General features: G+C 39.5%; 1 protein-coding gene across 3 annotated transcripts in view; it reads left to right on the top strand.

Annotated features, from left to right (window-relative positions):
- Nucleotides 1-4,509: 4,509 nt before the first annotated feature.
- LOC6618004 (atrophin-1) overlaps nt 4,510-25,194 on the top strand; it is a 31,158-nt gene continuing 10,473 nt past the window's right edge. The window contains exons 1-4 of one of the 3 annotated variants that reach the window (XM_032725518.1): nt 4,510-4,652; nt 4,772-4,997; nt 16,385-16,418; nt 22,802-23,201. In XM_032725518.1, coding sequence (XP_032581409.1) covers nt 23,163-23,201 — 39 coding nt within the window. In that variant the 5' untranslated portion in view covers nt 4,510-4,652; nt 4,772-4,997; nt 16,385-16,418; nt 22,802-23,162. Of the gene's footprint in view, nt 4,653-4,686; nt 4,998-6,276; nt 6,511-16,384; nt 16,419-22,801; nt 23,202-25,194 lie in introns of those variants that run through there. The other 2 variants (XM_002042276.2, XM_032725519.1) reach the window with 2 other exon arrangements.

The following is a 25,194-nucleotide window of genomic DNA, read 5'->3' as shown; positions in this document are numbered from 1 at the left end:
AGAACTGTTGAGTTAACCTAAAAATTAACTAAAAAATACCCCTATTATCATTTAACACTCATCGAAATCAACAGTGATGATGCAAGGCGTTAAAATTTTAAATTTGCGATCAAGGTGCGCATTATTTGATAATATACAACGTATTGAAGATAAAACAATGACGTTCAGCTTAAATCAGGAAAGACCATTATCTGAAGTGGGAAAAACCAACCGAAAACCAATTTTCACGGGCGACTGTTTTTCCTCATTTCTAATGCAGTTTTCCCCATTCTTCGGCGTCGCTGGGAAAATGCATTTTCACCGCACGCCAAGGGCGAAACCGCAGCGCGAAAAAGGGAAACCGTTTCTGTCAACGGCTTTATCGCCCCGAAACGATTCTCGCGAACAGCTGGAAACTGAACCACAGCCCACACAACCCGTCCACTCCACTCCACTCCAATCCAATCCCACCCAGACCAATCCAATTCGGAGCCGCAGCAGGCGACACGAAAGTGAAAAGCGAATGCACTTTTCCGAGGCTGCAGCTGATAGGGAAATTAATTTATGCGCCGCCATTGTCTTTCTGGTCGCGCCATTTTATTTTCCCAGCTGCTAATTCAAATTTTGACATAATTTCTTCACTGTGCGCCTCCGTCGCCTGCTTTCTCGACTTTTTCCCAACCAAGTTCACTTGAGTTGACCTTTGCGCGGCAATTTCATGGGTTTCCATGCACTGGGCGAAATGTATCGCATCTCTATTGCAGAATTATTCTAAATGGCTACCGATTATATCAATCATGCAAACGGCTAGGATTATACAGTGCACAGTGAGAAATTGGGAAAGTATTTCATGATTTTATATAAAAAAAAATTGCTTTGTGCTGATGTATGATACCTTAAAACCATCATAAGGCCCAATCTCTTATTTAACCATATGCATTTATAACGATTGTAAAATGTTTTTATTAATAATATTAATAATAATTTAAATTACCAAATAGTTTTTTTTAATAAAAGACAATTTTATTAATATTGAAAACAAAACATCACAAACTTACCACTCAGAATATGGAATCTTGTTTCCAGCTTGTTTTTGGGCCTTTCTGGATATGAACAGGATGAGCTAAACTTTTTTTCGAGTGCATGGGCCTGTGTGTAGGGTGGGTCCGCAGCCTTTTGTTGTTGTTGTTGTTGTTGTGTGGTGGCGGCCTTGGGATTGTGCAGTTGCTGGCTGATTTATATTCGCCCCCAAGTGCCACAAATCAAAGTCGAGCTGCTGCTGCTGACTCATTGGAGCGGCTCCTGGTTTATCGCGGTGACCTGTTGCATGCCCCACTCCTGGACACTCGGCGGTGGCACCACCAGAACTAACAGAATCAACAGAACTTGCAGAACCACCAGCAGCAGCACTTCTGAGTGTTCTGACCTTGCTGGCGGGTAAGTGGTTGGCCATAAATTTTGGCATTGCGCAAAAGCCACGCCGGCAGCTAAAAAAAAAACGCCCCGATTCCAATACCAAATCCAATCCCAAGAATCCATATCCGAAAAGTGAATTGTCGCTCTGACGCTTTGAATAAATTGCTAAACGATTTGGCAAGCGCCAAAACTTAATGGCCAAAAAGGATTTCGGCTCACTGCGCATAAATTTGCGGGCCAAAATCAATGACGAATTTATTGCCTGTTTTCTTTTTGAAGTGTTAGTTTATTTGTATGTATACGTTTTGTAGTAAGAGAAATTTAATATTAATTTAATCTTGCTTAACTACTTCAACTTAAATAGTTTTATTAAATACTATTTTTTGTTACCATTTAAAAAACGTACTAAAACTCACTAAAAAAGTGACTTTATTTTTCAAATTGAACATTATTTAGTTATTATTTTAAAATGGATTAAATTGGTTCTTAAGATCAATTGACAATTGGGTGTTGGGGCTTTGTCTTAAGTTGCTGAAACTGTAACAGTAACGGGTAACGGGTAACGGGTAACGGTAAATGTAACTGTAATAGTTATGATAATAATAACGGTAATATCAATGCCTATAGTCGACTATAGCATACTATAGTCTAGCAACCACACACAGAAACAGAACGTTGCCACACCTTTTTTCTTCGCGGAGCTGGATTTTAATTTTTTACTGCCTTTTTTCTGCGCTTAGCTTAATTTTGTTATTGTTTTAGTGCGCGCCCGCACACTTGGCTCACACAGATACACACTCACACACAGGCGCACACACGTAGGTTAGAAAAAGGAAAGTCTGCCGGCGCGAAAAACTCGGTGCTGTAGTATATTCGCATATTGTATCTCGCATATTGTACCTCGTATTTCGTATTTTGTAGATCAATCTTGGAATGGGTTTGTGCCGTTAGCCGCCGGCGACGTCGTCGCTCACTAAAATGTTGTTTGTCCTTGGAGAATGTGGCAAAAAAGATAGAAAAATTGTATGGAAAAAATTTTAAAATTATAATATACGTATTCGCACTGTTACCGTGCAAGTGCACAGCAAAAAATTCGAGGCAAAACATTATGCATTTTGCTTGCTAATTTATGGGTTTTTGTTTCAAGAGAAATCTGATTCTAACACATGACAAAAATGCATATGAGTTATTCGTAAACAATCGTTGCCTAAAAGTGTGCTAAGGAATATTTAAAAAATACTAATTGGGACTTACATAGATAGAACAAAAATATGAAATTATTTTTTACCTAATAAAAACCTTATTTTTTGTTCATTAAAATCACTTTAACATGTAAGTGACAAATAAAAGCACATAATATTATAAAAGATTTAAAAAAAAAATTTACATTTATATATAATAATGGATCATTTTATTTTAAGGAAATATTCCTATGCATATTCTGATATTGTAGTATTATTATTGAATTAATTATTAAATAAATTAAATGATTTACATTTCTTGATAGAAAACTTTCTTTAATTTATGGAAAATTGGGTCTGTAATTTTTTTTTCTGTTGGCTATAAAAACAAACAAAAATTCTTTCCAGTGCTGTGATATATGTGTTCACACATCTGACGACGACTATAATTGTGCCGTTATGTTTAAGCGTTGGCGCCGCACCCAATGGACTCCATCGAGCTGTCCGCCCGCTGCCACCCCCCATCCTATTCCCGCCCCCCTGCCACCGAACTCCCTGCCCCCCGCGGATCCCGCCACCCGCCGCTTGCACCCACAATTGGATTCGATCGGCAAGCATTGTTTCTTGTTATTGTTGTCGGACTCATTGCAGCCAATGGCTTAGTTCGCCTTTGTCTAATGATTTCGATTATTGGATTGTTTTATTTTCCACCTTTTTTTCTCGGACTATGTTCGCTTTTTTTATGATACATTTTTACAACTTCCGTCTGGTGCACTTTGCGTGGAGCACTGGAATGCTAGAATGATAAAAATGCAAATTGGACATAACATCAGCATAAATTGGAGCTGATTTTGGTAGTTAGTTGGATCGTATTCGAATCCGATTACATGATCGAAAGAGATTTCCTGAAAATCATATTCGTACATCAAATATTACAAAAAATAAATTGAGCCATTGATTTAGTTTGGGCTATCTTAAATAAGCAAAGAAGCAGGTTGTAGTAACTCGATCAAATTTGACTTTAGTCTCTAAACTACTCATATTTTAGCCGAAAGATATTTCCTGCAAGTCCAACGTCACTTAAAATCAATATTACATCGATTTCCATATCAATACAAGTATTTAATTTTAAACATGCTAATGCTAGAATTATAATGCAATTTGAATATAATAGCATTTGACTTCATTTTCAAATAGGCATTTCCTGAAAATTGTAATAGTAAAGTATTTCATAATTATTTCGGTAGTATGAGTACTTCATAAATACATGCTACATTTTATATTTTAAATATGCCAACGAATAGCAAAATTGATTGGTATCAAATATATTTGTGGGGTTTGCTGTTTTAAATTTAATGGGACCATTTTATGCAATACTATTTAAATATATAAATAAAATAATAATAAAATATAATACTGTGCTTAATCCATAATATAATATATATGTCTATAATATTTTAAATAACTATTTTTCCGCAATCAAAATATTTTTGTTGAGAAACATATGCTTACTTTATCACGTTTTGCGTTAAACCTTTATTTTTTTTTAATACTATTCTGCCTTAAAAATGCACTTATCCTGAGTTACTGAATAATATTTTTACTTTATGCGGCGGCCCTTCATGAGTCTTTATGGCTGCAATTGCTGCACTTTAACTGCTCGACTTATTTCTGCTGCCTTTTTCGTACGCCCACTGACTAATCCAGGGCCTAATATTTCCGAGGCCTATGATTAGCATATTTCAGCCCGCTTCCCCCCTCTCAGCGGCCGACGAGTTTGGGCCGCGTTTCGTTTCCACCAACTTGGCTTTCAGTCGTTCCACTGGCTTTTCAGTCGTCTCAGCCACGATCGGTTTTCTTCGCCGGGGATTTTTCGGTTGAACTCGGCTTGGCTTTTATCAGCCAGTCAGTCAGTGTTTCGCTTTTGGCCAGAGCTGACGAATTTCCTCCTCTCGCCTTTGAGCCCGGCCAAAAACAATAATCAAACGGGCAGCAGAAACGTTCAAAAAAGTTGGCGGTTGTGCGGTGAAGTGACTATGAATTGATCAAATCCATCAATATATAGTATAGAAAGGGGTAAATCATATTTATTCGCTAATTCGCGTCTATCGAGTTACTTATTTGATTTGATTTGCCAATTTTTTTGTACTCCTTTTTGTTTTTGTGCAATTGGTAATTTACAATATTCTGTACAGCGGTGAATTATAAAAATTCAACAACAGCAGCAGCAGCAACAAATAATAATATTAATAAAACAAAGCGAAGCGAGAGAAACAACAAATTCGAATATGCAAATTGAATAATTTTGTTTATGGTGCAGTCGAAAGAATTCCGAAAATAAAGTGCAAAAAAGTAAAACAACAAAATTTTTTATTTGAAAATTTTAACCTGTTCTGATAGCGGCTGGATCCGGCGATTGAGGTAAGCTGATTTATTTTAGCCAAATCATATTCATACACGGCTCAAATGCGTCGCAATACATCTCTGATAGAGAATAGCTAGATGTATCATATATATAATATATGTATATATATACATATATGGCCGACTTGTGATCCGATTTGGCTGCAGTTCTGCAACGCTGACTTGGACTTGGCTTTGACTTTGGATTAGTGGCAGTAAAACACTTCCGATCCCACTGAACCGCAACCATCTCGGTGGAAGAAAGACGACCTTGCCCATGAAAGAACCAGAACCCACTGAATTGGCCACCCATGGTTTTCAGCGGGAGGATGTCCGGTGGGACTGAAGGATGGCCGAGTGGCGGAATCAAGGCAAGGTCGTCTTCATGAGTATAACAATGCATTTTTAAAATAAATATAATTTATGGATAATCTCAGAGCTGTTATGTCTTAAGATTATCTGAACAACATAACTTTTAGCTACTTTTATATAATATAGATATATATATATCTATAATATAGATATAATATCGATGTAATAGAAACGCTGCCTGAAATATTTCAAGCATTTAATGATTGAACAAAAGCTGAATTTCAAGCATACTAATCCAGTTTCCAAAATTACATTTATATTATTTTATATCATATTTATTATGTTATATTTAATTGTTTTATACATTTTTGACTTGCATGCGATTTTTAAATATTTTCGCAACCCAAATGCTCCTTGAACACCTTCTATATTTATGGGTTTCCGGACTGGGATTACCCCATCGCTTGCCCAACTTTCGGCTCCATCCAGTGGAGTGAATAAGGGATCGGGTGAGCAATGACCACAAGTTGGCAGCTCGGCGGCATTAAAGAGCATTTTAGGCACTCACCTCTTGACCCGACCCACTTCCATATGTCACAAAAGAACAGCGTCAGTCGGTGGTTGGTGGTGATAGTGATTCGATTCGATTCGGTTGTTCGTCGCTGTTGCTGCTGTACCCACTACTCCTCCATTGAAAGCAACCTGGAAAATCAAAGTAAAAACCTACAAAAATTCCAGACCCCCGATCTCCGATCTCCGATGATTGCGTTGTTCCATATGCGCATATAACAAATTGTATTAACATTTAGGCCTACGCGCAGAATGCCGCCCACTTTGCGGCTGTGCTGCGGCAGCAAATGTGCCATTCCGCCCGTTTCGCCGTTCCATTCCACAGCGTGCCGTCTGCGCTTTATCAGCAACCCGATTCGCAGCGATCAGTCGCAATTCAAAGTGTGCGCTGTGCGGAGCCATTCATATCGCTCAACCGTTTTCCGACGGCGGTTATTTTCGAAAACTCCAAACGAGAATTTCGAATATTATCAAATAGCTCGATCGATTTGAACCACTAACGGTACTGGGCATGCACTGCTTTTAAATGTGATGTTTATCTACAATTAAGCAGTGTGTTTTTTTTTGGGTTTTTCGCCAGTCGATCGGGCATAAAAAATATAATAAAAACAAGGTGCATCCAGTGAAACAAGCCATAAATTAGCAAAAGGTATGCGCAATACACATAAGAGTGATGATGATACAGGCCCAAAAATTATCCACTTTATATGGACTGAGTGTTGTGGGCATGTGAAAGTGATGGCCACGTTTTTAGAATTTTAAAATCCAAACAGTTTATTACAAGTGTTTAATTGGATGCAACGAAAATGTGTTAAAATTCTACAACACAATCACATTGATATTTTAACAAAAGGAATACATATATTAAGAGACTACGACATTTAAAACACAATATGTTTTAAAAAGTATATACTTTGCAATATGGTTTTACATTAATAATGAAACAATAGCGAACTCGTTTTGGGAATTCTAAACTTAAACTTCGAAGTTTAAACTTCGAATATTTCGAATTAAGACCTAATTATTTTGGTTTTATCCATTTTGGAACTATTCGCGATCTGCAAACGTTTTGTTGGCCGCATTACGTTTTCTGTGATCACGGCGATATAATTTCGACACAACCCGGTCATGTCCCCATAACTTCCCATTTCTCTTGTCGCTGGTCAAGAGTCTTCAGCACTTTGTTCGATTGAATTTTTTGTAAATTTACTTTCTGCAATTGTTGCCGTTTGGCTTCGTATGCCGTACGCTATATGTATATATACATATATATATAGCGCATATAGCGTATATCGGTGTGTCGCTCGGCTTTGGCTCACTTTGGCAGCTTTCTTGCATAATAAACAAGATCAGGCTCAGCACACAATGTGCAACATTAGGCCAATGTTGGTACGTGGACACACTCCTCCAAAAGGGGACGGCCGCAGCGGGGGGAGTGGCTGGGGCGGATGCGGGGAGGCGGCTGGCCTGAGTGGGGCATGGGGACAATCATGGACGGCGGGCGCTAAACTGCTAAGAAAACAAAAAGCGAAAAGCAGTCAGTAAAGCGCACTGTAAACATTAAATGATCTAGAATATCACTTTGGGCACAGAAGTGCAATCAAAGATATCTGAAATGGAAGTATTCAAAATTTTTACTGCATTAAACGTTCTTTATATTTAAAAAAAAAGGAATATAATAATATATATAAAGTACATAAGCCGCAGTATATTATTATGAATATAAAGATATTTTAATGTTCCTACCGAGCACACTACACTAAACAAAAATATTGCATTTTCAATTCATTCTATGTTGAAGATTACCATGAAAGCCTATAGCATTTTCTCGCAGTGCAGCGCCAACATGCAGCGAAACAAGCGATGTCGGTGGCTACTTTTGCTCTCGTTTCGACTGCTGCGTGAGCCACATGGATAACTGGATAACTTGGACAGTTTCCCGTTACCACTGTCCCGCTCGACCCCCGTCTCGCTTGCTCCCCATTGCCCCTCTCTTTCACTCCGATCGTGTTCGTTGTGAACCTGCCACAGCAACAGAAAACTACAACAAAAACGACAAAAAACCACCGAAAATAAATCGCCAACCGCAAAAGTTTGCAAACTTTTTTAACTTCAAAATAAATGCAAACGAAAAAAAAAAGAAAAAAAAACAAATGTTGCTCCATTTCGCAGCTCAGCGAACCCTTTTTGTCTTTGCTTTCGATTTGACTATACACATATTAAAGTTGGCCGATACTTACAGTAGAACCTAGCTACAAACAATAAGCCTTACATGCACCAATAACCATTTCATAAAAACTGAGGTGAAATCTATATGTTTCGAAACGCCATTTAATGGTGTTTCTTCTGGAGCATCGCTTTAAAAAAGAAGAAAGGAGATCGGAGGATGACCTCTTTCCGAAGTCTTCCGTTCGGCAGTCGATCTGATAAGATGCGCCGAGATTGGAGCCGAAGTACAACCAGATTTGATGGAGCCCGGGCTGAAGGGGATTCCCCATAATTTGCTGCTCTTGTAAATGCGGACGCGTGGCACGAGTCGAGTGCGATCGAATCCCCAAGTCGCTGCAACCATAATTGCCGGCACTCACACACGAGGAAAATAGTTCCATCAGCCACTCGAGGAGTCGTTAGTCCCGATCGACCAAGTCGCAAGTCGCCATTCGAGAGTCTTCAGTCCAGAGATCTGGTGACTCTGGGCCAACTTGAAGCCACAGAAAAAAAGGCAAAGAGACCCGGCTCAACGTCGTGCCCAGCGATCTGCATTGTTTGGCAAATTTGTAAGCCAAAACTTATTGCAAACTTTATTTTTTCGCCGCCGCGGTGGCTATTTCTGCTTTGCATACCCTAGCACAAGGTATTTATAGCTATTGCAGGAGTTAAGTGACAGAGTGATAAAGATTCTTATTTTCGAAAATCACTGTTTTATGTTAGTTGTTGGATTTTTGCTTAGTTGGCTTATGTTCTTGCCTAATTTCTTGTATTTAGCATTTTCCAGCGAAGAGTATTGCAATCTTCAGTTATCGCAGGCTTGCTTCCTTTCCTGTTTTTAGTTTCGCTGTCCGACTGACTTTTGTTCGCTGCTTTGTTGCTTTGCTGGCGAAGAGCCGACGACGACAACAGCTTCTTGTAATTATGGCGAGAGCCTCAAGTTGCGAACACCTTGGCCATGTTTATCTTGTAGGAACTGCGAGTCTGAGCCCTCAGCAAAAAGATAAGCTTCGCCCACATGCCACAAAGTGTCGGTGTTGAGTGCTTGCGTCTCTGAAATGCCACTGCAAGATGACAAAGTGCCACATCCAGGTAGCTGCCATAATGGTAGCAAAACAAAAGCCTTTTTGCTCGATTGGGTAACTCCAGGGGTTATATTAAGCTTAAAATATTTAGAGCCGCTTACTGGACGTATCTTTCTGTTCTGAAACATTCAAATTACAAAATGTGACAATGGAATAGTAACATTTGGTGGACTATTAATAAATGCGACCAACGGGGGGCCACAAAAACTAATATTCAAGAAATATTTGAACAAAATTGTGAAATGTGCGCAGGCTAACAGTTAATGGCGTCCAACGTGGGGCTATGCAAATAGCTAGTATGTACTAACGACTTAAGCGTATAAGCAGATAGAACAAATACATTCAAAAAGGAAATGCAGTTTGAAATTGGAAATAGGTTATTCAGCCAAATGTTGAATACCTTATTGATGTGATTCCTATTTATAGATAGATGTCATAACAATGCAAATGAGAAGATGTCACTGTTATAAAACAATGCATTTTCCACCCACATTTTCCGTTCGACCCAAACCCAATGGGTAGCTTACATTTTAATTAGAGAATTGTGCAATATGCGATGCCAATCGGGCAGCCACCCACATGTGTTCGGTGGTGGGATGTCTCATTTATGGCTCGCGCCCCGTTTTGGGCGACTTCAAAGGGTAACCGCAGGCGAAACCACTGCACCACTGAATCGAGCCACTGAGCACCGTCATTCGAAAAGTAAAACATTTAGTGGGCAAAAGTTTAATTAAAGCAAGGCGCAAGGCATGTTCGGCTAAATGAACCTTGGCAAGAATTTCCATGGCGCAACCACCACGGGCAACAACAACCACTCAAGCGCGTCATTTGGTTTATCAATTTTCAGCTGCCGCGCTGCCGTGTTGTGCAATTGCATTTTCAGCAGAGCCCCTTTGGTTTTTCATTTTGGATTTTTCCTTTTAAACATTAACACCCCTCGCCCCACGCGGCCCAGTCGCTCCCATCGATTCTCCAGCCCCCCCATGACTCACGATAGAAAATAAAGTGTATAGATCTAGCATAAAGTAGAGCAACAACCACATGTGTAACGCCCACTGGGTGTGGAGACGTCCGATGCTGGATGGCCATGCCTTCAAGTTGGCAAAACAATTTGCTATTAGCAGTTTGGTGTTTGCCGTCTGCCGTCTGCTGTTTGCTGTTTGCCGTTTGCCGTTTGCCGTTTGCTATTTGCCATTTGATTTGCTTTGGCAGCTTTTCATTTGCAACCCGCTGATGACAACAAATCATGACAATGCTCAAGGTACAATGTCAAGACCTCGCGCCACATGCCTCGAAAACTAAAGCATTTAAATCTAGACATAAGGTGGCGTGGGTCAAGCTGTTCGAGAAGTCTCCACCCCCATCGCTTCTAGAAGGACGCACCACATTGGCACAGGTCACTGCTAGCTGAGGGAAACCAAGCTATACATAGCTTTCAGATTTTATGTGACATATTTCTAATCTTAAGTTTGATTGCTAGTAAATTCTTTTATTGATCTCTTAATTTTAACTTCTGACGTTGCTATACACACACACATATAGTAGTATATTTCCTTTGAAGCACCATAGTATTACTTTCAAATTTTTGTGCAGACACAGTTGGCCAAACATTCGGCATGGCTATGCTCTAATTGCCCGCGGTGGTTCAGTTTGGCTCGGTTCAGTGGTTCAGTGGTGCAAGTCAGGGCGGTTCAATCGATCGCTGGTGTCGCCGATAGAAGATTCGATGATAGGGGAGATCCAAATGCGAGCTGTCTGGCATTCACTTGGCTGATTGACGGTGCAAGGTTGGGTCAGGGTTAGTGTCAGGTGGTGCAGGCCGGTGTCAGGTGGTGCAGGGTGTTGCAAGAGGTGGTTCTGACACCTCAGCGTATTTATGTGTGTGTCGAGGTTAAAGGGGATTAAACGAGCCAGCTTAAAATGTAATTGATATTTAGTAAGCTTTCAATATCACTGGCTTTATGTTAGGATTTTCCTATATAAAGTTGCAAAATACTTAAAAATGTATATCAATCTAAATATATAAACTGGACTGTATAAAGAGTTATACTTTTATGTTATATATATATTTTTTTTTTTTTATATTTCCTATATTTTTCAATGCTGCATTTTCCACTTGCTGAATCCTCGCTGGACTGGCCACCCGATGGCTTCGCCTTTTGACCCACAACCCAGCCCAGAACCGATGAGCGCTCGCTTTGTGTGGCTTTCACTTTCGAATCGCAGCTTGGCCTGACTTGGTTTTGTTTATTTTATCTGACCGAATCGATCGGGATCCAATCACTTTGTGAGTGGCTAGTTGACGCCTCCGTGAACCACCGCTGACCTCTCACCTCTCAACCAACCGCCCAGCCCCGCCCCCGAAACCAAACCTCCCTGCACCTCCATTGATTTTCGCGATGCTGTGCTGCTCTTGTAGATAATCCATTGATAAGACTTGTACTTTACGGTTTTCAATTTCGAATTAAAAGTTGGCCGAGGCAAATAGGGTTGGGGGTGGGGATCAAAATGGCGCAATGACATTTAAATTGGCTACGAATTTTTCCTTATTTTTTTTTCTCGCTTTTCTGACCGCCCTACAAAACGTGCTCTATAGTTGTTGCTGTGTTTTTTTCGGGTTTCTTTCTATAAAAGCCAGAGCAGCGACTTGACAAAATGAAATGCGCTCAAATTAAAGTGATTTTTTTTTTGGTCGGGGCTTTGGTCTTGCTTCTTTATTGCTTAGCGCATTTCTTGTTGTTGTATACCTTTGTGGTTTGTTATTTGTTTGTTGGTACAGCAACGAGCGGCTACGAAAAGTTAACTAAAAAAATAGAGAAAAATTATGACTTTTGATCTAATTATGGCGTTGGACCCTATTTGTTTGTCCCGCGGCAACCTTGGCACCAATTTGTTTGCTTTACTTTGCCCAACTTGGTATTTTGTTTATTTTCTGCCGCATGTTGTTGTTGTTGTTATTATTGTGTTTGGTAATTGTATTATTGCTTTCTCTACCGCATTCTAAGGCACAGCCTGCCACGCCCACACATCGATATTGCCTGGAAACAATAATTACTGCAGCAGCATTTGGCAATTTTTGATTTGATTTGATTTGATTTTGGGATTGGTGGCTGTGCGATATTTTAAATTGGAGCAGTAATCGAGACAAAGGAAAACCAAGAAACATATTTGAGATAACCAAACAATTATCCAAAAGCCGCTGGTCATATGATTTACTGGTTTTATTTTTTCATTGTAAAACTGCTTAAGTTGTTGCACGATGTTGGATTTCTGGGATTTCGGGAGTTGTTTTGCTTTTTGTTCCCCAACTCTTTTTGCGCAATCTTTAGCGCCGCCAAACGAAAGACTTAAGAAACGAACTTTAGCATTTTTTCCCTGCCTCCAGCCCGGCTTCTTTCATTTTTTCTTGCGAATTTTCTTATCCACACTGCCCCATGAAAAAATCCCAGGGGCGTGCCTCAATCAAGAGGGTGGAAAGGGGGCTTTTGATTTTTACTTTTTTTTCAGCTGCACAATTTTGTCGCTCAAACGACTCCATTAAGTCAGTCGATGGTTTTATGGCTTTATGCTTATTGCTAGCTGATGAATTGCATTTTGCATACCCTAACTAAATTTGTGACGACTAGAGAGTTTATTGAATATGAAAGCCGACCATGTATTTTGCATGAAAATTGTATTGTTGACATCTTGCATTTTATTAGCTGTTCTTACGCCCTTCAATTGAGTTTATGATTTATCTAATTTGTTTAATGTAACTCCTCCTGAAAAGAGCATTAAACGTTCATTATTTGCCGTGATGTGTTTGGGTCATTTAAACGTTTTTCCTTCTTTTATTTTCAATGCTCATATTTATGTAAATTTCATAGGCGTGACTCGATGATTTGTAGTCCGCGGCTATATAAGCGTCGATCTGCATATCGCATATCGGCGTGGCTATATTTGTGTATTCGAATCGCGTTGACAACCCGACGACGGCCCTTTCACATATTTTTTATTTCGGACTGAACAATCAGTGGCCGCGGATTAGCTGCATCGACAGATCCGAATGGGTCGCTATATATGAGCATATATCCATAGATATCCATACTGTCAAATTCGTTGCACTCATTAGGCCAATTCAATTGGCTGCGGGAAAAATGGTAATAAAAACCCAAAGCCAAAATTGTAAACGGGTCTTAATTGTGTTGTTAAGGCCGTTCGGTAATACGATATGATGTGATATGTGGCTTAGAAAAGAAAAAAAATGGAAAACTAAGCCAAGCCTCCGCAACGTCAAAATTAATCACTTCCCTTTACTAGAATTTGCATGCAGACTTCAGACTTTCGATTTTTTGCCTGCCTCAGTTTTGATTTGATTCGAGTTCAGACGCCTTTTGTGGGGTTTTTCATTCGCTTTTCGCTTTGGTATCAATTAAAACCCAATTATGCCCCGCAGGCAAGTCTCGGAAAATGCGCACCCAATGCTAGATAATGCCCGTCCGGTCTTAACGGGTTTGGGCCACGCATCCAAGGTTACCATGAGCAAATATTCATGTGCGATTGCCGGCTCATATGCTATATATGTAGTAGATACGAGTGTATGTTCGAGTGCAAATCAGCGAATGCCTCCCGTTGTCAGGCGATCTGTAAAATGCAAATATCTGGAACAGGCAGCAAGATCGTTCTGCGGAATGAATCACGGAATCGAGGAGTCCACGAATCAAGGCAATTAATCAGTAGCTCTGGTATGCCAAGGAGTGCTGAAAATTTAAATTAAAGTGCATTTTTTAGACTAGAATTTTATAAATAGATTAAATATGTAAATCACGAGATTATGGCCAGCAATATATTTTCCTAAATAAAAAACCAGGACGTTCTTTTCGAATAGTTTTAAAAACGAAAGGAAAAGAAAAACTGGGTAAAAGTAAAGTAAAAGCATGTCTGGTCTTAAATTGGTTTATAATCTCTTAAGACGTTAAAAAATTAATTAAGGACTATTAAAACTAAATTTCATCATTAGGCACACACCATTATCATTTCATCCACAATTAGGCGTTAGTTGCAGTCATATTTTGGCTTTAACAAAATATCTTTCACTTAATACTTCGCTGAATTTATCTGCAGACATTCATCATTTGCAGTTTGCCCAGTTTTCATTACTTTCTTTCTTGTTTTTCCCCACACATTTCCAGATCACCAGCATGTTAGCAATATCTTAATTTATTTGGCACAGCAAATAAGGAAATTGCTTGGTCAAAAAAACAAAAAATAATATTATGAAAAATTATGGAGGCTGGAAAGATAATTTATACCCAACTACCGCCCAAGTGTTGTGTACGTTGTCAATGTTCGATTTATTGGGCACATGTCGACTGTCCGAATCGTGCCGATTGGCAATTGATAACGATAGGTTCGACAAGCTGCCATCGATGTGTGGTCCCATCGATCGATCAAGTTGTCCAGCCGCCTGTCCAGCGATAAGATCGGATCGCCATCTGTTTTTCATTTTTTTTTCAACGTCTGTTTTTTGCAAGGTTTTTTTTATCCATTTTCCTACAATGAAGCTGTCATAAGTTCTATGCTCTCAATTTTCCATTGACAATTCGATTTGTTTCGATTCGATTCAATTTATGCGCTTCCTGTCCGTCCAATCGATTGGCATCAATTATCGGGCATTCTCGACTTAATTATATCGCCGGCTGTTCATGTCAGATGGCATTGATTGCATCCTGTTGAACACACATTTTTCGACCACTTTTGGGGGTCTGTCCAAATGTGGGGCATTCTCTGCGATCTCTGCAACACCAGTAAAATCCCCCCCACCAACTCCGTTTGGCATGCTGCTCAAAAGCCTCTTTTATGGCGTTTTAAAGTGTTTCACATTGCAATTATTGTTAATCAGCAGCCGGCTAATTGCAGCTCTGGTCCCCGCCATAAACAGACGAATTATAATCACAATTAAATGCGATAAGTAGCCGCTTAGCGCGGTTGACAATGAAAATTTCCAAGTCATTTTAGTTTTTGGTGGAAAGACCCTTGGGAAGTTGTTTCGTGTGGCTAATGCTACGAAATCTGCATTTACCATATAATAATGGTATAATTATCTTCTATTTTATACTTCTAACTTTGAAATAAGAAGAGCCACATATACCATAAAAGCTTATTTGGTTTCGTTGAACCAAAATAATATGTATTTACGCACTTTACATTTATGTACATGTAGTGAGTTTCAAAAACCTCTTAAAAAGCATTGACCTTTCAGGCGGAAAAATACATAAATCAATTATTTTCTGAGCGGAAAACCATCGACCATCCCTCTTTGCCGATCCGATCTGCAATTCGTTTCAAGGGCCATTGGAATATGCATTAATTGCTGTCATAAGCAATGAATGCATATCGTTTGTCTTGTGGCACGGCAAAGGCAAATAACTCAGCCCGAACAATATCTGGTTGGACAAATGGTTGGCAATATGTTTTGCAATCGCTGCCATATTCCGTATTCCGATTCCGATGGCGATGGCGATGCCGATGCCATATGTCAATGGCTTCTGCGGGTTCTCACAATTGCCACACATTGTTTTTATTACGGTTGAGGGCAATTAAAAGCGATTTAATTATCAAACGGATGGCCGGAGGGATGGGGAAATGGATAGATATACATACATATATGTTTTATTTCTTTCGCTGGAATTAAATGCAAATGAAGAGTGCAGGCCGCAGAAAATAGCTGAAATAGTTGACTTCGTTGCGCATGCGTGTGACTTGATTACAACAACAAAACCGTTGACAAAGACTTCTATTGGCAGGCAACAAACGGCGGCGGTGCAATGAAAAAAAAATGAAAATTATCGTGCCACCGAGCAGAGAAATAAAGGAAAAATGCATCGAACGCGCACGCATACCAAGCAAATTATAGAGGGACTAACAACAAAAAAAGATATAAAAAACCAGACCAAGTGGTTAAGTCTGTAGCCACTTGCGTCATCTAGACATATGCATTGTGGCATTTGTCATTTCAATTGCGCGTAAGCTTAAATAACTGGCAAGTTTGTGTCCTAAGTCTTTCGTTTTTTCCCCATTCGAATTTTTCCGCTGGGAAATTCTGAGTGCGAAATGGAAACATTGCAATGGGAAATTTAACAGGGAATGTACAATGTTACCTCGTGAATGCAATTTTATAATACGTATACGTTACGTATTGATTTTAATGTAGCTTATTAAAATTATTGTTTTATTTTATTATCTTTTTAGAAAACTCTGCCAATCGTACACACATGTTTTCGGGGTGAGTATGTTATATATATGTTATGTGTTTTTAAGTAAGTGGTTTATTGTTTCTTGCGCAATACAATTGATATTTAAAACGAAATTATAAACTTCTTTGTGCAGATATTAATTTAATCGGTCTTAAGTTTTTTTTATTACAATTATTTTCATGACAACCCATTTTCTGTTTAAATATTTATTTGCCATAATGTTTACCTATTCAACGCTCTTCTATTCGTCGATATACACCAATGTATCTTTTTGGGATTTTAATACTCGTTTATTATCTGCCCATTAAATCGGTTTATCTATCAATTTAGTACTTTTTTCTTAGCCAACCAACTACATCCGACCTAGCGCCTTTTAATTTAAGCTACAAAGAAAAAAAACCCTCAAACCAGATGGAAAAAAAAATTAAATCACGAAGCGCGAGCAATCGCAAAAGGAAAAAAAAAATGAAATAATAAAACCATCAGCATAATCTGTTGAATGCCCAAAAAGACGATGATTATGTTGATGATGATGATGCGCGTGCCATGGCGCCATTTAGTGCAAATTTGTCGATGCTTCCGGCCAAAAAAAAAAAAAAGATTTCGCTGGCCCACCTGCAACAGTAGCAACATCAAATAGCAACTGGCAACTGGCAACTGGGGACCAGCAACACCAACGGTGGCAAGTGGCAACATCAACAGCAGACATTCACTTTGGCTACCTTCGCATTTCCATTTCCATTCAATGCCAAAAAGAAAAGAGCCTCATAATTTCCGTGCCGCTTTTCCACTTTTCGGAAAATGGACTTGTGGTGAAAGATGAGTTGGCGCTTTTTTGTGGCCACAATACTGGCTGTCCTCACCTCGGCCCATCTATCAATTTGAATTGAATTTAGCCAGCCCACTCGATTTAGATTCATAGTCAAGTCAAGTAATTTGCATGATGTTGCTGCTGCTGCTGTGGCAACTTTAGCTGCTTTAGCTGCTCTTGTTGGCAATTAAGGCTAGTTGGTCTGGCCCGGAAGCCGTGCCCAAAAGATCGCGTACAGTTAGAACGGCCGGCGGCAACCGATAATTATGGTTAATAAATATTAGCTGCCAAAAATGCAATAAACCAGACGAGCGACAGACGACAAATGCAAAGCAGAAAGCCACCGGGTCAAAGGGGCGTGGCAAAGGGGTAGCGAAGGGGAAAGGGGGGCGTTTGTCTGGTTTGCTTCTTGGCCCGATCATATTTCCAGCTAGTTAATTGCAATCGACACACACATGCTATCCAGCATGCTGAGGAAAATACTCGAACAAATAGTCACACTGTTTTTGGATTTCTTTTAAAATTATGTACAGTAGTATTATTCATTGATTTAACTAGTTAAGATCCTTGCATTTCAATAGCATTCAAACTGCAGAATAGTTATTGGAAGTGAAAATTAGTTTTCTTTGTTGCTTAAATAATGAATTAGTGGTAATGACTCACACACCATAACTTAAATTAGAAGAAATATAATTTCATCAACTATAAGTGTGTTTTTGGGTTGTTATGCATAACTAAGTTTCTAATAATTTTGTATATTTTTATGTCACATGTACGCCTCTTGGAGTAAAAAAAACTCATAAACATCATTGGAAATTATAAAAAATGTGCAATTAAAATTTTATGCATTTCAAATTGTTGATAATAAATAATAATAATAGTATAATAGCATTTTAAACTGCCTGCCCCACTGTAACCTTTGGTGTTTCCATTTCGTTGGCTGCCAAAGCGCAGTTTAAACAAACATTTTGCTGACCACCAGATCGCAACGCCCCACTACCCCCCCTCCTATCGAGGGGGCGTGGCGCGGGGGGCGAACTGGAAAGCTATATACTAGTACGTACTAAGTTGCATGCAACAATTTCAGAGTTTTCAGTGGGCTCCTTGTTAACGTTTGGAAATTAAACAGTTATCGGGGACATTATAAGGCAGTAAAAAAAAAATAGTGCAAACTAACGTTAAACCAATTAGAGCGTTTAGCCCAGACAAGAGTTTGCAATAGTTTAATAACCATTTTTCAACCGGACCGACCGAGTGATCGATTCTTAAAATTGAATTTAATTAGAGCTGAGTACTATGTCAAACTGATTAATTAAAGCCAATTCGAAACGCCCACTTGGGGCCTATATAGATATGGGCCCAACATATGTTCCGATCGGTAAATGTCTATATATATATGACCCGGTACTTATCCTATACGATACCATACGATCCGAACCGATCCGACCAAGTGTCGTTGCTAATGGCTGTGGATGTTGGCGACAAGTCTGAGCCGTTAAATTGTTGTTAATTTGCAGCCATAATTCAAGCCAAGCGCCTCATAAACAAACAACTTTGTTAACAACGAAATGGCCAGGGGCGGGGGTGCAAAAGGGGCTCCGAAGGGGGGCTGGCCTCACTATCAGTTGCAAGTGTTGAAGTCATAAATCTGCATAATGATCATGTCGCAGCCCGTTAGTGCGTTAGCTTATTTAATACTTAATCGTGCTACGCATGTGTGTGTGGGTTGATTTGGCCAAGAGGAACAAAAACAAGAACATTTTCTGCAGATTTAATGATCTGTCATGGGTTCCTTTCACAATTTTAGAAGGGTGTCAGGTTGCTTTGAGCTGCTGCTGAATCAGCACAAAATTCTAGCCGTAGAATGGACCGAAATAACATTGATTACCCTTGAAGGAATATATGCAAATCAAAAGACTTAAGCTAAAAACTTGGAGCGCAAGTTCGAATTACTTCTTACATGTTCAATATGAGAATAAAACCTTTAAGATTTTTTTGCACTTGTAATCCGTTTAATATGTTTAATATTTTATCTTTAATTGTTACTTTTTTTGCTCTTATCTAAATCGTAGCTATAAGCTTTCCTCCACTTTCATGCAAAGCTGCAAACTTTCCGTCGCTTTCTAGATCTCTAAAGTGCCCTTGCATGTGCATATTATATTAAAAACATGATTCTAGGGCCAAAGTCACTCGCTTCTCGCAGCTTTCACAGTGCTGTGCGAATCCGAATCCGAGCATTTCTCTGGCGGCACTCCACTTTTACTCACCCAGCAGCAGTCATTGTCATTAGCGTTGGACTACAAACAGTCTGCAGACTGCAGACTGTAGACAGTAGGCGCACTCGCAAACAGACACATGTGAACAGCTCGGGTGCCACGCCCACCTGACAGCCAACCTGCCCATTGTTGACAGCGGGAAAGTTGCCTCTTTGTCTGCCGTTTGTTTTTAGCGTCTTGACTTTTGCCCTTCTTTCACTCGCTGGATGGTGAGACAAGAGGCAACAGAGAAAAACAGGCAGCTGAAACTGAAGCTATTGGCCCACTGTGCCGCCTCGGTTCATTAACGCCGCAACACCTTAATTAAGCCGAATTAGTAAAAGCCAACCGCAATTGGCGACCCACAAAAGCGAGATGTGATGCCGCTCATTACCCGCATTTGCATAATGATCGGGGGTTTATTCTAATTTTGGGCTTTCGGACCAAAGCGCTGGGAACTGAAAGGGAAGTGCTCTTTAATTGCCGTGGATACGCCATAAAGTTAGCATACGTAAATAGACTACTTATTCTAATTGTTATTAATCCAGACATCCAGACTTGTTGTAAGTCGTGGGACTTCAATACACCAATTGGTGGTACATTTTTCAAATGTGATACCAGTTTTCCGTTTTCCAATCCACCCACATTAACCTTGATAGAGAGCGTGTGGCAAACGAAAACCTTGTAACAATCAATCGCCATAAAAACGAGATCAAATCGATCGCAATCGCGTAGCGGGCCAAAGATGGGGTATAGCACTCAAGCAGACAAACGAATCTGCTGTCGAATCCCCAGACGTAATGCCAATGCCTTCCGTTCACAGCTCAGAGGAAAAAAAAAAATAATAAACCAAAAAAAAACAACTCTATTATTCGTGGGGCAAATCGACGGCGAAAATCAAAGCAAACAGCGTCGTTGTCGGCGATTAAACAATAAAATAACAATTATTGGCGGCAGAGCGCCTGTCCCGTAATGAATGAATTCGACGAGTGGATGAGTGCCGCAAATGAGTCAAGTGGCATCCACGACTGCAGCTTCCACCAAGTTGCAGCTTCTGCGGACGGAACTCGTAAATCAAGTGTTTTTTGTCCGCCGATCGGTGTTTGCTGCACTGCGAAAAATGCAAATATAAATAAAAAATTAAGAAATTAAATTCATTGAGTAACTAAAACAAATGTTATTTGAATGAGAACTTGCACTTGTTTAAATCTAAAGTTAAAGTTAAAGACCAAAGTCAATGAATTTTCAAAATGTTTTAAAGTTTGATTTATTGCAATGAAATTAAATTATTCAGTCAGATTTTGTTATACATTTTCTTCAATGCATGCCTTTTTACACAATTTAAAGCACGATTGATTGATTTTTCACTATGATTTGGTACATTTATTATTTATGGGCTTATACGTCTATAAATGTATTTTATAAATCTTTTTGATATAGATTGTAAAGGGTCAAAATAAATAAACCAAGTTTATATGGGTAAATTAACCCATTCATATTCGATTATTTAAGTTTAAAATGGAAACAAAAAATGTATATGACATAATTTCTTCTAATTTTTCTTTCTGTGCATTTGTGTTTGGTGCGCTGTGTTTGGTGTCCAATTGTTGCTCTCATGATGATCAACACTTCGAGTTGGGGGCATTAAAACGCTTAGCCATTAATCGGCTTTCGCTGCACTTAATTTTCGGGAGCTTAACGATGGATGGCAAAAACAAATAAAATTGTATATGCAAGTGCTGTTTAATTGAGGAACCGCCGATCAGGTGGCACACGCACATGTTCAATTGCAACATGCCACACAGATGCAAATACGTATATCTGAGCAGCAACAGATACAGATACAGATACAGAGAGCAGTCGACTCATGGAAATCTTAGGGAAATTGCAAAACATTTACTCAGTTTCAACTTCAACTTCGACTCCGATATCCGGTTGCCAGTGGGTTTTTGTTGCTGCTCGGCGGCGACTTATTAAATCATTTTTGCCAACATTATTTTGCCTTTTGCTCGTTGCCTGGCATTTTTGTGCCTGGCATACAAAAGCACTGCACGCAGGAAAACACCAAAGCGATATATGCTCAGTGTGTTCAGAGTGTGGCAGATGCCAGAAATAATATTGCAAAATCTTAATAAACTGAAAAATAATACAGAGGAAATGAGGCGAAGCAAAAAAGGGAGGAACATTACGTGAGATTGATTGCCCATTAACAAGGAGTAGATATGAAAGCAATGGTAAGGAGTTGATTAACACAGGAAAGTGGATTTTTAAAGTTGAATTTTTAATCTCATTAAATAAGTTAGGGAATATTCAAAAAAATCGACGTTTGCGAAGTTGCAATTAATTTGAATGAGTGAAATGGAAAGATTTATAGATCTATGCTTAACTTATTTTATAAATTATCTGAACAAACTATTTAGGTAGCTTAAAATACAAAAAAACTACGCATTCAAATTACACATTGACAAATGAAACAATTAATCCGTTTAAGCAATTTAAAAAATGTGCTTCAAAGTGCTTCCACCGCCCCGCGGAAAAAACTGAGTACACTTGAAAGCCAAGTCAAACATGGCCAAGTCGGGCCAAGTGTGTTGGCCAACATTTGACTAATTAACACATCACAGTCAACTGGGTGAGACGACGGTCAGCACTCGATAAATGGGTCAGTTGGCGTTGCTCACACGGTTGGCCTAATGTAATTTTGATGTACTGCACAAAACGAGTGTGGTAAATATGGTTGCTTATTTATCATTTATCTGCTTAATGCGGCAATTACGTGGAACGGAAGGCAGATGGACGACACTCATCCAAATGGATGGTGACAGTCGCGCCAGGTGTTGCATCCACACCAAAACACAAATCCAGAGACACAAATAGTTGGCAAAACTATGGACTTCCGCCTTTCGCCCGAGGAAATAGTGGAAATCGTAGAATCCGCTTATAAATCCCCTAATTAAAATCGTAATTACGCTTTGGATTGCCTTTTTTTTGTGCTGCCAGCGGTTTCATTACCATTCTTGTTGTGGATATTAAGCACCAGAGATCGGTAGATCAGCTCCACTTTTAGCGGTTTGAATTGATTGAATTTTGTGGCAATCTGAGCTTACAACTAATTGGATTTAACAACAAAGTTTCAGTCATACTGGTTGTTACTACTTTATACGAATTATTAATTGCATTGCTTACAGAATATTTTATTTTAAATAAAATTATGCCCACTTTAAGTACGAATATCCTCACTTGCAATTCTTGTCCTTTTCTTGTTCCTAACTGATAGTGTTTATCAACAAAGTTATATATCTGAATATAATTCAATAATAATAACCTTTTCTTTAACCTCTTGCAGTTCGTTGATTGGCGGCCAGAACGCCGCGTCATGTTGTTGCTGCCAGCGGAAATATGTCCAGCAGCAACGACAACAACAATAAACAACAACAATAACAAAAGTTGCCCAACGAAAAGTAATTAGCGAAAATCATAAAAAAGTAGCGTAAATAACTCCCGGCTCTGCCAGCGACCCAAGTGGAGCAAAACGCACAAAGGCCAAGCGCGAAAATAGCCAGAAAATTGCTGGAAATCTTTTGGTTCACACCGAAACAAGAAACCCCAGAAACGAAATAATAATAACATTCAAGAACGACAACTTTAGGAACAAGCCGAGCGAAAATCAAAACACAAAAAAGAACAGCAAGTGTCGCCGTTTTCTTATGCACAAAAACCATTCTGTGATATCTCAAGACCCAAAGGTGAGTTGCACAAACCAATTTTACCGGCGATTTGAAAAACGCAAAGTTTCAAAAAGGAAATCAAAGGTGGAAGCAGAAACACTTGGCCCGCGGAAACGGAAATGCATTAACCTTTGCTTATCAAGGTGGTTAAATTGAAAACTCCAAGTTAGAATTGGAACATTGGTGTTTTGTTTTGTATATTCATTTTAATCAGCTAATTAATATGAATGCGCAAATAATCACAATGTTTATGACTTCATTATTGGCAACTAGTTACAAATGATACAAACACCTAATCTCATTAATTTATTACTTCAACTTTCATAGCTCAGCCAATCCCATTTTTCACCCATTTTTTCTGCACTCATAAGTTTCCTGCTTAGATTGTATCTCACTGGTTGTCCCTCGCTTTTGATCGGTTCTACTGGCCAGATATAGATAGATGTATATGTACATATGGGTATTGGAATTAGTCGATCATGTTGCGTCCCAACTTAGCGGTGGGTGTAGCTCACCTCAGCTCAATTAAAAACGGGAACCGAAGCACACTGCAAAAAAAGAGAGAGTATTCACAATGACAGCACTGAGAAAAATCCAAGTTAATAGTTTCAGATGTTTAAGATCTCTATTTCATTATATGTATGTAAGTAAGTAATTTCTTAACTTTTCACTATTTAGACAATCTTTTCACATAAAAAGTGCATTATTTTCGCGGTGTGAAAACCGCATTCTTCGCCTGTCGTTGACAATTAGACAGCGAATTATGCTAACTAAATGTGCGACGGGCGAAACTGAATCGCAACTCGGCGGGAGGGCCTCGCGATCGGGGCGTGGCTATATAGCGCTTGGATCCGAACCGATCCAGATTCCAGATCGACGTTGCATAAGTGCGGTTGGGAAATTTTCATTGGCTTTTCGCCAAGCCGCCGCGGTGAGTGGCAATTATAATTATAGATTATCGGATGAAAATTCGGTACGAAATTCGAGTTTTACGCGGAGGCCACATCAATTTTTCCCCCGGTGGGTGGCCGGTGCTGGAAAAACCTGTGGAAATGTGTCACTCGGCTCCCAAAGCCCGGCTGTTGGTCGTCCCATTGCGTCACGGTAGTTAAAAGGTGTCAATCACCGGCCAAGCCGACCAACAACCAGCCAGCCCGCAACATGCAACATGCAATATGCTGTTACATGTATTGAAGCCGCGAGCACTTTGATTTCGGTTGAGCTCAAAACTACGTGATTCATTTGCGGTTTCAGGTGGGAACATTTCGCCGAGCTCTTGTGTTCCAAAGAGGAACTGGATACCATGGGTCTAGCTTTCACATCAAATAGGAGTAGCCGACAATCTAAGCATTGTCATTAGTTTTTCCGCTTTTCTATTGTAATGCTGCTATAAGACACCATCTATCATTTTTCTTTCCATTTAATAGTATTACTATATGATACTTTTAAGCCAAATGTAAAGCGTACTTTAAGGAAGCAATAAAGTTCAATCGATGCATATCGCTTCTGTTCCCATAAAATCGAAGCAACTGCTGTCGCCCTTTTCGCTTGAACCGGCACACGAATCGAATGGCTTTACAAGTTGGTTAACTAAATATATAGAGAGCTAAGTAGGCAGCTTGTCATTAGGGCAAAATCATGATGGGAATGGGAAATGGCCAGTGGTGAGTGGGGCTGGGGACTTGGGAGCAGCCACGACGAAGGGGGCATTCTGGCCACTTTGCATAATAAAGTTGTTTGGTTTTGGCTTTTGCTGCACGCTTCCCACGCCCAGTTTCCCCTAGTTATATCCCAACAAATTCCACCGATTTGCCCCCCAAATCAAGTGTTTTTTTATTGCTTGTTTCGCGCTGGGTCTGCAATTTAGTTTGGAGTCAGAAAAGACACGCCCAACAACAGCGAATGACACAAGATTTCCGCTTAATTGAGGGTTCAATCTTTTCTAGCTGCCGACCAAGTGGCGTATGCGCAATGTGCGGAATGCATACCCAAATATTACGCATACGCCGCA

The sequence above is a fragment of the Drosophila sechellia genome, chromosome X (genome assembly GCF_004382195.2).
Source record: "Drosophila sechellia strain sech25 chromosome X, ASM438219v1, whole genome shotgun sequence".
Classification (NCBI taxonomy): domain Eukaryota; kingdom Metazoa; phylum Arthropoda; class Insecta; order Diptera; family Drosophilidae; genus Drosophila; species Drosophila sechellia.
This window is presented reverse-complemented; position numbering and strand designations above follow the sequence as displayed.